Source organism: Miniopterus schreibersii (assembly GCF_964146895.1).
Source record: "Miniopterus schreibersii genome assembly, chromosome: 16".
In the NCBI taxonomy this organism is placed as follows: Eukaryota; Metazoa; Chordata; class Mammalia; order Chiroptera; family Miniopteridae; genus Miniopterus; species Miniopterus schreibersii.
The window spans coordinates 28,340,623-28,355,713 of NC_138116.1; the positions used below are offsets into that span (position 1 = coordinate 28,340,623).

Consider the following 15,091-nt stretch of genomic DNA (forward strand, 5'->3'; position numbering starts at 1 on the left):
AGGACCAGTAGGAAGAACTTTTTTAAAAAAAGATGAGTTCCAGAAAAAGAATTGGCATTTTTTTCTCATTCCCCATATAATACCCTTTGCCAAAAGACTATTCATTTTCAGCTACTTTATAAGGCCTTAAATAAACTGCAGACCAGGCTTTAAAAACAAGGCTAGGAGATTTTTTTAAAAATCCAAAACAGCTTCAAAGTTTTACAAATCTATCTATTTGGCCAATTAACATGTGGCTTGTAACTTCAAAAGACACTTGCCAATCATTTTATACTGTGAATTTTACACCACATATTCAAAGAATATTCCCATTAGCATTCAATTTACAATAACTAATATGCTACTGTAACAAATAAAAAATCAGTTTATTCTCTGTATGTTTTGGGGGCTTTTTATAACACATCATTCAGGGGTATCTTTTTTCAATTTCTTAAAAAGAAAAATAACCCCTCATATAACCAGTTTTCCTTTACTCCCTTTCAGAATCAAAGCTCCATAGAGACTGGTAGGCATAAGTAGGTGGGGCATCTAAGAAGGTTCTAAATTGTTAAGTACCCCAGCTAATGAGCCAAAATTTAGACATACACACATAAAATTTGCCAATTTCAACTTAGAAACTTACTATTGAACAACATAAAGACAAGTTAAGTATATAACTGATATAATTGATACATTTAGCTTTCTGGCTGTCCAGCTTTGCAACTGCAATTTCCCTAATCAAGGAGGTAATCGCTATTAAAACAGGTTAAAAATCGTTCAACTTAGGCCATAAATACTAGGTTTAAATTCCAGCAGGTTACAGGAATTTTATTTTACACACCTGGAAGCAAGGACTTGAGCTCAAAATGTCAAGATAGAATAATACTACCACTTCTTTTAACTGGGTCTAGTGTACCAAGTTGCTGAGCAATGCCCATCAGAATACAATAATACAGTGGCTAGTACATTTCTGCTTTAATCACCACAAATATTCCAAGTCCAACCAAAACATCAATTCAAACATAAACAGAATTGCCATCTACAGACATGCACATGCTCACTGGCTCAACATATACTCTGTGTCTTCCCTGTAATAAAAGGAAGCAGCTTGACTGCCCCCCCCCAAGGAAACAAAGTATATACAATATATCAAAATGTAAAGCTTTTAGAAATACTTGAAACATTTAAGACTCTTACACAAATAACTCTCACTATATGCAGAGCATTTTCCTCGCCCTCAGTAAAAACGTAAACTTTTCTCTCCCAACTATACTTAATGGATTATTACTATTTTTAACCCTAGGAGATGCTTATAAATATCCCTGATTGTCCAGCATTCAATACTTTTCATTTTGAGGCTTTTGTTATTAGGTCAGCTATGTGACTACGTGACCTTGGGAAGTCACTTAACCTCTCTGTGCCTGAGTTTTCTCACTTTCCCATCTCAAGGTAAACTCTAATTTGAATTAAGTATTTATTACTTCTATAATAAATTAATGCATATATGTATCTTATGTTGAACACTGAAAACCCTTGTACTTTTGCATCTCAAAGTTACTGTGGCTTTAACCTTGTAAGAAAAAATATGAGAAATAAAGCTGTATCTTTCCTATGTATCTTTCTCTTAATTACAACATAAGGAATATATTTTTAAAAAATGCTTCTGGTTAAAACTGTTATGTCCTTAATTTTTAACAGATGATGGCGAGTTTGATTCCACAATACTCATAACAAAGCAAACAACAAAGCCTAAGGTCTTTTAACACTGGGGACAAAAAAGAAAACATTTTATTGCATTACTGACCATATAATCAAAATCATTCCTCTTTTAAAATTTAGAAAATTATATTTTTCATATGTGACACATAGGCCTAGAGATCAACAGGTAAGAGGTAAAGGAATACACTTTACAAATTGGAAAAAAATTTTAATTTTTAAAAATTGGGAACAATTGTGGTGTGAATCTTTCAAATTCTCGCATCCAGATTATGCTGTCTACAAGATTCAGCTTTGGGGTTCGTCTGTATGCCTTTTTAAAAGTTACAGAGCCCGGCCAGGCATGGCTCAGGGGTTGAAAGTCGGCCCAGGATCCAGGAGATAGTGGTTTGATTCCCGGTCAGGGCACGTGCAGGGGTTGCGGGCTCGATCCCCAGCTGGGGGCCTGCAGGAGGCAGCCGATCAATGACTCTCTTATCATTGATGTTTCTCTCTCTCTCTCTCCCTCCCTCTCCCTTCCTCTCTCTGAAGTCAATAAAGATATATTAAAAATAATAATAATAATGATAAAAAGTTACACAGAGAAAGTCCTTTCTAACCTAATGCTCTGTCAATAATATAATCCAATATATGCAGTAACACTTTACTTTCTCAGATAGATTAGTAGTACAGTTGGTTTAGATGCTTCTTGGTATGGAAGCAGGAGGATGGGTGAAACAATTCCTTCAAGTCATTGACAGCTTTGTAATTCTACTTTATCTATGTAGTTTCTTCTCAAATTTCTCCTCAATTCCTCTGCCTATCCCCAAATATCTTTTAGGTAGGTTAGAAACACTATAGTCCTATAAGGAAATGTTTATGGATCAAATAAAAGTGGAGCCCACTTTCCCCCCCTCTCCATTCAGCTTCCATAATCAGTTTTATGACAAAACAGACTGACTCAATCTTAAACAGCTCCCTCATCACAGAAAGCCTGTGGCAGAACTGCAGCTGCAAAAAATGCATCCCTTTAAAACCAACCCCAACTACCTCCAGCAACACAAAGTTAAACTAATTCCCATTGACAAAAGGCTGCGTGTGCATTCATTCTGATCAGCCCTAGGGTTTACTGTGTGAAGCTCAGGATATAAAAAGGCACCTCCTCAAGCTATGAAACTTTTTTTTCCCCATCACACATATTCTCAATGAAAGTTCTCTTGTCAACCAAGAGGTGAGAGTTAAACACAATAACAAAACACTAGCAGAATTATGGGCTCTAGGACCACATCCCAGCTGCCTTTGCTCTCTGTTGTCAGTGAGTGAGTGGCTCAGCGGCAGTCTCCCACTTTCCTTTCAGCCTTCCCCCCTTACTCCCCAAGAAGCTCACTCAAGAAAGCAATATTCACATCCTCGGACCGCTGGCAAAAAATAAAGGGAGAAACTGCAATTATCCAGGAAGGGGTAAAAACGGGAAAAATATTTCAGAAGCAGGAGGGATCGAGAGCCAGCCATGGTTTCCAGTGCAAGCAGCAATGTAAAAAGCCAGGCTCGTCTCGGGAGGACATGGGGGGGACGCCCGCGTGGGCATCAAAAACCGTGCAGTGTGTGTGCACTTGGAGCTCCAGGGGCAGGCGGATGGAGCAGAAAGTAAGAAAACCTGTGCTTTCCCTGCTTTCTTCCACTCTTCCCCCTCCAAGAGAGGAAGCTGAAGAAACTGGGGGAGGGGCGGGGTGTTATCGTTCCATTGGGGGTACACAAGCCGGGCCTTGGGGTGCCTTCAGTTGTTCACCCCCAGTGAGGAGGTCCCCTGAGGGAAGAGGAAACCCCTCAATGTTACCCACCTCCGTTCAAAAAAAAAAAAAAAAAGTAAGGGGGGAATGATGAAATCCAGATGGAGAGCCCCACAAAGCGCCCCCAGGTCACTCATCCTCGTTAGCGAGCGGGTGGGCTGGGGTAACAGGGATGGAGGGTCCGAGGGGCGCCCAGGGGACAGGCCCCACGCCCCGACTTGGAGGGAGGGCGGGAGGGAAGGAGAGCCCGGCTACCGGCGGTGCCCCTCAGTCCCCGCACTTCCCCCTAGGCCACCCCTTCTTATCCCCCTTCCTTTCCCCCCGAGCAGGGCAGCGGCGGGGAGGCGGCGGCTCCGTCCTCCCCTCCCCCACGCCGTCCCCACCCCCACCCCGCTCCCACCGCCCGCCCGCCCGCCCGGGCCCGTTACCTGCTCGTCGAAGCGGCTGACTACGGCCTGGACCCATTCCACCGGCCTGTGCGCGGCCATGTCCTCCCCGCGGCCGGGGGGCGGCGGAGGGACGGGGCGGCCGGCGCCCGGGGCCGGGGAGCGGGCGGGGAGCGGGGGCTGAGGTGAGGGGAGCGGCGAGGAGAGGGGCTGAGGAGAGCGGGCTCCGAACGTTCCCACGGGGGTGGGGATGGGGGGCCTGCGCCGAGCCGGGAGGGGGAGAGGGGAAGGGGGCGTTGGCGAGGAGGCTGGGGGAAGGGGGGCGGGGGAGGGGGACCCGGGGAGGGGAGGGGGCCTCTTGGTCGCTCTCCCCACTAGCGCCGTCTCCCCTCAGCCATCACAGCCCCAGACGCCGCCATGACACCCCACCGGAAGTGGGATCCTTTCCACAGCCCGGGGAGAGGGAGAAGCTGCGAGCTCGAGATTGAGAGCGCGGCTGGGAAAGGGGAGGGGGAAGCGGAGGGAGGGAGGGAGGGGGGCCTGCCGCGCATGCGCCCGCGCCGGCGGGTTTCATTAATGAAAAAGCGAGTCCTCCTGGAGGTGACGTCACCTAACTCCTCCCGGCCCGGAGGCGCGCGTCCCTCAGCGCCGCGGGGCTCACCTAGACTCCGGCTCCGGGTTCCGCGGGCGCAAGTCCGAGCTGACCCCGGAGCGTCCGCTTCCATCCCCGACGCCGCACCAGGCTCCCCCTCCCCCGCCGGCCTCCGGGTTTGGATTGCTCCCCGCGTTGGAAGTTAGGGCGCCCTGAGGCTAACGTTTCTCCCCGTGTGCAGACCTCTGCTGCTGGTCTGGGGAGGCTGTGCTGAACCTCTCTCTGCTTTACGCTCCCACAGAAATACAAGACACGCAACCTCAGGCTTCCAGGTCCTTCGTAGCTACTGTGAGAAACAGTATGGAGCAAGGAAGGCCCGGAGAGGATGGGAGATTTTTACCTTTGCATGCTAGACCCAATGGCAAAGTACTCAGACTGCGGTGTGCAAATGCAAACTCCCTCTGTTGGGCTGATAGGCACCCAAGTGAGTAACGCTTTTGCATAGTTGATACTGGAAAGATTCGAGTTTCACCGCCCTCAGAAAGCTGCAACATACGTGCATTCGACACACTCATCGTGTCATTTGAATCTTTCACTGAGCCTTTCCGACAGGTACCAACCTCACCTAGGCCACAAGAGGTCCCCTGATTTGCCAGAAGTCACCAAGTTGGTAGGTGGCAGAGTAAGGATGCAAACCCAGGTGGTTTGACTCCAAAGACAATAGAAACAGACTGTGGCTCCCCTGAAACAAAGGTGTTCCCTATGCCCCTAATTCCAGAATTGAAATGATTCCAGGTGGAATTGGTCACAATGGTTTTCCAGGAAAAGGATTCCATCCAAGACAATGGATGGCCTATCTGTATTCCACGTGAACTTTGGAATGAGTTATTTTTAAGCTTATCTTCCTCTATACCCTTAGGCTAATGTTAAAATGAGCTTGCACATTCTGAGCACACGCTAATTAGTAGCCAGTTAGGCCACGTAGAAGGATACTGAGTGAAAAGGCAAAGTAAAAGTAGAATTAGTTTTAATTTGCAGAAAAATCTACAAAGCCAACAGCCCATGTGCACAGAGATATGTCCATTGGGGAGAAGTGTCCAATCTCTGCTGGCTGGTAATTGTCCAAAATACATATTAAATTAAGTAATATTTCATTCCACTAGTTCAGCGATTTTCAACCTTTTTCATCTCATGGCACTCATAAACTAATTACTGAAATTCTGCAGCACACCAAAAAAATATTTTTTTTCTGGTCTGACAAAAAATAGGTATGATTTTGATTCATTCACACCAGATGGCTATGGCTGTTGTCATTTTTTTTATTTGACAATCTAAGGGAAAAGAGGTCAGTGCCCCTGACTAAACAGTCAGGTGCCGCATGTTTTAAAAATTCTTACGGCACACCAGTTGAAAATTGCTGCACTAGAACAAGAGGACAGGGTCTGGACAGTTTTTTGGCCATTCTTTAAAAATGCAACAGGAGCCCGGCCGAGTGTGGCTCAGCGGTTGAGCGTTGACCTAGAATCCACGCAATCGGGGTTCGATTCCTGGTCAGGGCACATGCCCGGGTTGTGGGCTGCAGCCGATTGATGATTCTCTCATCATTGATGTTTCTATCTCTCTCCCTCTCCTTTCCTTTCTCTGAAATCAATAAAGATATATTTTTTAAAAAGAAAAAAAAAAAGAAAATGAAATTTCTTAAAAAAAATAAAAATGCAAGAGGAGCCCAGCCAGGCATGGCTCAGCGGCTGATCATTGACCTAGGATCCAGGTCATTGAGGTTTGATTCCCGGTCAGGGCACAATCTGGGGTCGCGGGTTTGATCTGCAGTCATGGGTGGGAGGCAGCCAATCAATGACGACTCTCTCATCATTGATATTTCTATCTCTCTCTTTCTCCCTCTCTCTGAAATCAATAAAGATATATTTTAAAAAATGCAACATGAATGCTCATTTCTTTTAGATGATGTCAGAAATTATGACAATGCTGAAGAAAAGGAAGAATATTATTAAGTGAATGTTCATCTATGCCTTCCCCAACTGGGCCCCCTGAAAAAGCTCTTTCGTACCCCCAGAGAGCATCCCAATGCCTCTTCTCCCTGCTAAACTTCCAGATCCCCAATCGCCGTTTCTTTTTCTCATCCCTCCTCTGAAAGTCCCTCATTGCTCTCCTGCTCCCATGGCTTTCTGCCTGTCCATTCCCTTTGTCGTCTTCACTAGACTGCATGCAGCTGCCTAAACCCTCGGCTCTTGTGACTCCGGTGGTGTCTCACGGCTGAGGTCCTTCCGTGCTTCTCTTTCTTCCTCTCTGGTTTCTCCCGTGATTCCCCATTCTGCTTAACTTTAGGGTAAGAAATCCCAACTTCAGGCCTCAGCCCTCTGCTCTTCTTGCTTTACTCAGGCTCCAGCCAGCACATCTTTAATTCATCCTAATCTGCACTTGCTGTCCTCTTGCCTCCCCTGAGTGCCAAGCCTTTCATTACCCTTGGAGGTCTAGACCTCATTCCAACTTCAGTTAAATTCATTCAATTCCACTGAACCAATATTTGGTGCCCAAACACCTGTTACATGTATCATGCACTGTATTAGGCAGTGCAGAGTATGGCAGGAATTCTAACCAAAAATGCCAAAGAAGGTAATGCATAGAGGCCCTGGTGAACTAAGGAGCACATCCTTCCATTTAAAGGGGCAACTGTTACTCAACTCCAGTCAGTAACTGTCTTGCAGAAATATTGACACAGCGTTGCTACATCTTACCAGTTACTGAAGAGAAACTGGAGATCTGAATTTATATATAAACTCTTCCAATTTTTACATAGTGGCAGCACATTCACCATTTTTAAAAACACTGTGCAGCCAAACAAAATGTGTTTGCCATCTGAATTTAGCCCATGGGGCACCAGTTTGACCACCTCTGGTCTAGTGGAAAGACACAGGCTGCAGAGTAGAATAGAACTGGATTTGTATCTTAGCTTCCCCCATTCTGCACTGTCCAACACAGGAGCATTCAGGGGAACTACTAGTGGTTGATGTAGTTTTAAGTGCATCTCCTTCATTCATCCTCTATGTTTTGGTCACACAATAATCTCTAGCAATTTATTCTACCCACTACCCAACTCCCCTTGAGCCAGGTCACAACACACACCAGGAGAGCATGCACAAATGACTGGTAGATGCAAGCCTCAAGGTGGGCCTCCCTAAAGGGCTCTTCCTTAAGGGATCAGCTCCCTAGGGGATAGCTGAGGCCTTTGCTGTGACTGCATTTAGTTCAACTTCTCCTTCTGCTCAGTCCTATTCCTTTCTCTCCCACACATAGTTAATCCCAAGGGTGTTACCTAATAAATTTTCGTGCTTGCAAATCTCCATCTCAGAGTTGCTTTTCCAGAGAATCTGAATTAGACCAATTAGTCCCAGGAGTGTGGTCTGATCCAATGGAGCTGAGTCACCTGCTGGCCAGCTGGCAGCGAGACCCGAAGGTGAAGCTCTGATAGGCTCTGGCATGCTGGAGCAGCACAACTGTTCCAACTTTCAGCAGCAGTGATGGATGGCTGGATGGGACGGAATACTGGTGCAAGAATGCACTGAGAGATGCAATCTATCTGCCAATTTTTTTTAAATGGGGAAAATAGCAACTTAAGAACTATGGGATTGGGTAGCTATTGATGGAGTAAATCTACGCTTTGAAGCAAGACAATGAAAAGTTGAGGGTGATGGCTCACCAATTAAAGGCTAAAGAAGAATGCTTAGAGCGCCTCCTTAGCAGCATATGTAAGTGGGGACAGAAAAAACTGAGGATCAGGCCCAGGACTTAATTGTAAGAGTAGTAGAACTCCAAAAAGGTTGAATTCTCAGCTCTGGCAAGTCTGCTATGCCAAGGTCAGGGCTGCAGTTAAAGGAAATGGGATTCTGACACTTTGGATGAGGCATCTGGGCTGATGCATGTAAAAGCCTTAAAACTCCGCATCACCCAGAACACTCTGGGTTTGTTCAAGTGCCCCAACGTGCCTTGCTTAAAAAATGAAGTATCTAGCCCGGCCAGCATGGCTCAGTGGTTGAGCATCTACCCAGGAATCAAGAGATCTCAGTTTGATTCCCAGTCAGGGCACATGCTCAAGTTGTAAGCTCGACCCCCAGTGTGGGGTGTGCAGGAGGCAGCCGATCAATGACTCTCTCATCATTGATGTTTCCATCTCTCCCTCTCCATTCCTCTCTCCAAGGTCAATAAAAACATATTTAAAAAAAATAAAAATAAAAATACAAAGGACATGGTGACTGAGGGCTCAAACCCTCTAAGGTATGTAGGTTTGGGTCAGCCTACCGTGAAAGCCACTGAGACCAGCAGAGATGTTAACTTAGGTCAGGGGATTCTAGAAAGGGTCAAGAAGGGAGGTGAACAATTGTGGTCTTAAGACCAATGATAGTGGCAAGTACTATAATTCACCCTACTAATTTTACTCTTGTAAGTTTCCCCAGGAGAGACCAACCAGAATCTTGTAGGAACTGTTCCCAGCATTTATTATATGAAGAAAGTGGATCTAAGCAGTATAAGTGTTGGACAGGAGTGTGAGCAGCTCACGGTCTGAGAGACCCTCCTCAGAAACTGCCATCAGATAAAGAGAACCGCATTACTCAAGGTCATGCCCCCTCTTCGTGAGAGCCCCCTTCCAGTCTAGAGAACCCCCACTTCTGCAAGGGCTTAAAGGCCCGGCCCCTTTGTCTCAAGGTGGGACTCCTCTGAAGGGACTTCTCAGCTCCAAACCTCCCTGTGTGATTGTCTGAAGCCTTTCTTGCAACTATGTCTTAGTTAACTTCTCCCTCTGGCCAGTCCTGCGTTTGTGCTCCCCTACAGGTGTTAATCCTGAAGGCAGCTCACAGTGACCTTCCTGTCAACCAAGCTCCATCTCAGAGTCAGTTTCCACCTAAGACATCTGGGTTCAAATGACAGCATGACTTCTTCCTAGTGATGTGACCTTGGCAAGGTAACTCCCCACTCTAAACCTCACTTTCCACATCCATAAGTGGGTCGATAATAAAAGTACCTGCTTTATAGGCTGTCAGAGAGTTTAATAAATAATATTTATAAGGGACTTGGCACAGTGCTTGGTGTTTCTTTGGTGGGGAAAGAAACACCCAGAAAGCTGGAAAGAGAAAAGATCCAGTTTGACCTTGAAAGAAAAAAAAAATAGCAGGGTTCGAAAGAGAAGGCAAGAGGAGAGGGGAGTTTACACGCGATAGAGGAAGTTCAAGGAGCCCTTTGGTGGAGAGAAACACAGCACGTGCTGCCAGTTGTCTAGCCAGCAGTCTTTCCTTTCCTACTTAAAAAATAAATAAATAAACAAACAGAAATCCTTACCCTCCCAGATTCTCTATCTGCTAAAGATGGCCAACTGACCCAATTCTGCCAAGGAGATATAAACAGACCTCTAATGGGTGGAGTTTCCAAAAAACTATTAAATTCCTGATTCAACAAAAACAAAAACACTCAGCTGGCACGCACAAACCTGAAGTCATTGCTTTTCCTTCTGCCTCCCACCCAGGAGACAGATTCAAAGCCTCGAGGGGAAGGAGCCATTTGGCAAAAGATGGAAAGCAGAGAAAGGCTGGGCTCCTGACACTTCCCTGAGCAAGGATACCTGCCCCGAAATGCCTATCTCCAGAGTTCTGGCTGCAAAAAAGAAAATGAAACCTCCATTTGGTTAGGCACATGCATACAGGCCTCGGTTATACGCAGCTGACTGCAGCCCTGCCTGTTGCAGCGGAGAGTCAGAAGTGGAAAGAGAGAGGGGTTTAAGCAGCTGCTGGAGGGAGACCTGGAGGAATGGAGGGGAGGTGACTTTCCAAAGTGTTCCTGTGGGTTGTAAAGGGAACAGCGTACATAGGAGACACCTTCATTTCGGGCTGCTGTGTTCTTTCTCGCGATACAATACGACCCCAGAACTGGGCATGTGAGACCCGGTTAGTTACTGCTAAATATGTCATCATGAGTAGGAGCAGTATCGTTAGGACTGTTATAACAAAACGCTGCAATAGGAACCAGGGGAAGGGGCACAAAGAAAAACGGAAGATAGAAATGGGCTCTATCGTGCCTTCGCTCTCTTCACCTGGGCCTGAAATACAGTAATTTGTCTTCTGTTAATCCTTTAAAGCCCACCTTAGCCAGAAAAAGTCAAGTACAATATCCATCACTGATATATGAAATCTTAAAAGTTGAACTCATAGAAACACAGAGTAGAATGGTAGCTGCCAGGGGCGAGGGGTGGGGTGGGGAGATGTTGGTCAAACTCTTACAAATTTTTTTTTTTTTAATATATCTTTATTGATTTCAGAGAGAGGAAAGGAGAGGGAGAGAGAGAGATAGAGACATCAGTGATGAGAGAGTCACTGATCGGCTGCCCAGCCCGCAACCCGGGCGTGTGCCCTGACCGGGAATCGAACCCCGATCTCCTGGATCCTAGGTCAACGCTCAACCGCTGAGCCACGCCTGGCCGGGCACTCTTACAAATTTTCAGTTGCAAAATGAGTGAGTTGGGAGGATCTAATGTGCAGCACCGTGACTGCAGTTAATAATATTGTATTATATACTTGAAATTTGCTAAGAGAGTAGATCTTAAGCATTCTCACCAAATAAAAGTAACTGAGGTGATGGATTTGTTCATTCACTTGGTTGTGGCAATCATTTCACAATGTATATGTATATCAAATCACTCAAATATGTTACAATTTTATTTGTCAAGTATGTGTCAAAGCTGGGGTGGGAGGAAGCCTAGCTTATTCTCTCGGGGCTGAACTTGCCCTGGCCGCTCCAGTCCCTGCTTCCCCGGCCTTTAAGACACGCATCGTCATCTTGCCTATTTGTTTTGAACGATTAATCCAAGAGGAGCAGCTGGAAACAATTAATTACTGGCTAATTGTTATCAACCGCCTAGGTAACGAAAGCTGCTGTGAGGACTCATCCTATGTGAATGTTCTGGTCTAGTCATTAAAAGGTGATTTGCAAACAGCTGAGAAATTAACGTTTTCCCTTCTGTCTTAAGTGATATATTTAATCTCCCACTCTTTTTTTTTTTAATTGATACTTTTTTTAGAGAGAGAGAGAAAAACATCAATTTGTTGTTCCACTTATTTATGCATTCATTGGCTGATTCTTATATGTTTCCTGACCTGGATCGAACCCACAACCTTGGCCTATCAGGACAACACTCTAACCAACTGAGCTACCTGGCCAGGGCTAAATCTCCCCCTCCTTAGCTTCAGAGAATCCTGCTTCTGTCATTAATTTTATTATCCACTCATGAATTGCAGCTAAGTGTTAGATGGGACTTACAGAAGTTTCAGTCCTTGCCCTGGAGAAGTGTAGATACGAAAGATAAGACAGGTCTCTAAACAACTGCCATAGGTGACAACACTAGAAGCTTCCTTTCAAGAAGTGCTTCGGAGAAGTCAGGCACTATGCTATACACTTACATACAATATCATATTTAAAGTTCATAGGAGCATTTGAGGTGGACAGCGCTAGCTCTATTTTACAGGTAAGGAAGTAGAAGCTTAAAAAGATTTAGTAATGCCCTCCTAGGGTGTGACGAGGCTGGCAGTTAAACGCAGCTCTGTGTGACAGCAGGTTTGTGCTCTCAGTCATCATACAGCAATGTTCAGAGAAGGTTTCTTTGGAACACTCACCCCTCCAAATGGTCCATGGCCAGATGAGCTTGAGAAATGCTATCCGCTCTAGCTCCACGTTGGCAATTGATAGTGTCCTTTTGCTGTATAATGTAATGGAATTACTTTTTCAGCCTTAGTTGGTAATTCTGCAAGGGTGCTGCTGTTTTTGCAATGCAGTTAGTGCATATCCATTTTTTTCCTGAGCTCAACCAGTTGTTTTTCTAAACTAACAGATGGGTTCAAAAATCCCCTGAAACATTTTCTTCTAACGCTAAATGGGTTAGAAATTTTGATTTCCGAGTTTTGAAAGTGTGCAGCTATCAGAGTTTTTTGTAGGTGCACACTTACGTTTTTTGGCAACAAACCACGTAACTATGAAATATTTAAAGATCTGTTTCCAAAATGCCCCCTCCATAGCATGTTTCTATAGGAAGGGCATTAGTTACACTCTCAATCATGGTCAGATAACATCTTTATCGTGTGCATGTGTGTTTTAATATTTAGAGTATCACCGACAGCTTCTGGCCTTCACAGAAAGGCTCAGCAAATTTAGTTTATTTGACTCTAGGTAACATAATCTATAGAACCAGTTCATTAGGTACACATAAACCACACAATGTGTTGCAATAAATGAACGAAGGCATCGCTGACAACACCTCCACGCTGCGGATCCCACTCTTGGAGAAGTGAGAGCAACACAAGAGAGACATAGTGAAGAACTGGCTTCCTTCCCTTCTTTCTCTGGCCATATCCTCTTTCCAAGACTAAGTTGTTAACAAGTGATCAGCCAACCAGGGGCTCCTCCAGGAGGAAGGAAGAGAGCAACCAGGATTAAAAGATAACTACTGGTACTGGCACAAAGACGAACATATAGAGCGATGGAATAGATTTGAGAGTCCAAAAAAGAAGCCTTCACGCTTACAGTAAATTGACTGTCAACAAGGGTGTCAAGATAATTCTATGGGGAAAGAATAGTCCTTTCAACAAATGGTTCTGGGACAACTGGATATCCACATGCAAATGAATGAAGTTGGACCTCTAATTCACACCACATATAAACATTAACTAAACATGGGTCAAAGATCTAAAAGCAAGAGCTAAAACTCTAAAATGCCTAGAATAAAAAAAGGATTAAATCTCCATGACCTTGGACTAGGCGATGATTTCACAGATATGACAATAAAGCAAAACAATTAAGAACAAAAACAGAAAAATTGGACTTCATCAAAAAGTTTTTAAATGTCTGTGTTTCAAAGGGTACCATCGATAAAGTGAAAAGACAACTCACAGAATGGAAGAAAATATTTGCAAGTCATATATCTGATAAGAGATTTGTATCTAGACTATATAAAGAACTCTCCCAACTCAACAGCAGAACAAACAACCCGATTAAAAAATGGGCAAAGGCCCAGCCGGGCGTGGCTCAGCCATTGAGCATCAACCTAGGATCCAGGAGATGGAGGTTCGATTCCCAGTTGGGGTGCATGCCCAGGTTGCGGGCTCGATCCCCAGCAGGGGAGTGCAGGAGGCGGCCAATCAATGACTCTCTCATCATTGATGTTTCTATCCCTCCCTCTCCCTTCCTTTCTCTGAAATCAATAAAGATATATTATTTTTTTTTAAAAAGGGCAAAAGACCTGAATAGACATTTCTCCAAAGATATACAAATGGCCAATAAGCACTAGAAAATATGCTCACCACCTTTGAGCCATCAGAGAAATGCAAATCAAAACCACATGAGGTATCACTTCATACCTATTAAGATGGCTGTAATACAAACGACAGATAAAAACGTTGGCAAGGATGTGGAGAAATTAAACCTTTATACACTGCTCGTGGGGCTGTATAATAGTGCAGCCACTTGAGAAAACATTTTGGCAGTTCTTCAAAAGATTAAACATAGAGCTATCATATGACCCAGCAATTCCACTCCTAGGTATATACCCAAGAGAAATGAAAAAACATGTGCACAAAAGATTTGTGCATGGATATTTATAGCAGCATTATTCTTAATAGCCAAGAAGTGGAAATAACCCAAGGCTTCATAAACTGATAAGTGGATAAATAAAATGTGGTATATTTACACAATGGAATATTATTCAGTCATAAAAAGCAATGAAGTACTGACACATACTATAACATGGATTAACCTTGAAAACATTCCGCTAAGAGAGAGAAGCCTGTCACAAAATACCACATATTGTGTGATTCCGTTGACATGAAATGTCTATAAAAGGCAACTCCATAGAGAAATGAAGTAGATTAGTGGCTGCCTAAGGCTGGGGCATTGGGGAGAAATGAGGAGGGGCTAATAGGTGTGGGGTTTCATTGTGAGGTGATACAGATGTCCTAAAATTGATTGTGGTGATGGTTGCGCAATTCTGAGTATACTAAATACCATTGAATTGCACACTTTAAATGGACAAACTGTGCCATTCATTAATCATATCTCAACAAAACTGTTATTTTAAAAAAGAATAACTGTCCATTGTTCTGATAGGGAAAATGAGAAAGAGACTAAACCCTACTGGGCAGTAAAATGGAACCCAGGGACTGCAGGGCAAAGGTGAAGCGCCCATTAGTGAAGTTCCCTCTTTAATTAATGACTACGTTGGGAGATATTATTGCATCTGATCTAACATGTTCCAAAGTTACTGACACAGTTGTGTCTGCTGCAGCTCCCATTGAAGGGACTAGAAAAAGATAATCGGACACAGATGACCCACACCCATCCCCAGCCACAGGCCCTGGGGAGCCAGAGCCCCTCCCCAACTCCTCCTGCCTCTGCCAGGTCTGCAGGATGTGGTTGTCTAAGCGTGGCTGGGAGTCCTGCTGAGTTCCCAGTATGATTGAGGAGCTGTCTGGAGGGAGAAAAGGGATGGTTTCCAGTGAAGTGAAGTGTTTTCCCAAGAGTCTTGTAGTCAAGATGCTTTAGAGAGTGGGACACTCAGGGCCAGACCTCAGGAGAACCCTCCACCCCCACCCAGTGAA

At 44.6% G+C, this 15,091-nt stretch overlaps 1 protein-coding gene across 4 annotated transcripts in view; it reads right to left on the reverse strand.

The window, feature by feature from the left end:
- Window positions 1–4,336, reverse strand: part of NF1 (neurofibromin 1) — a 191,453-nt gene extending 187,117 nt beyond the window's left edge. For 2 of the 4 annotated variants that reach the window (XM_081161369.1, XM_081161368.1), the window contains exon 1: window positions 3,893–4,336. In XM_081161369.1, coding sequence (XP_081017495.1) covers window positions 3,893–3,952 — 60 coding nt within the window. In that variant the 5' untranslated portion in view covers window positions 3,953–4,336. The remainder of the gene's footprint in view (window positions 1–3,892) is intronic. The other 2 variants (XM_081161370.1, XM_081161371.1) reach the window with 1 other exon arrangement.
- Between the last annotated feature and the right edge of the window lie 10,755 nt (window positions 4,337–15,091).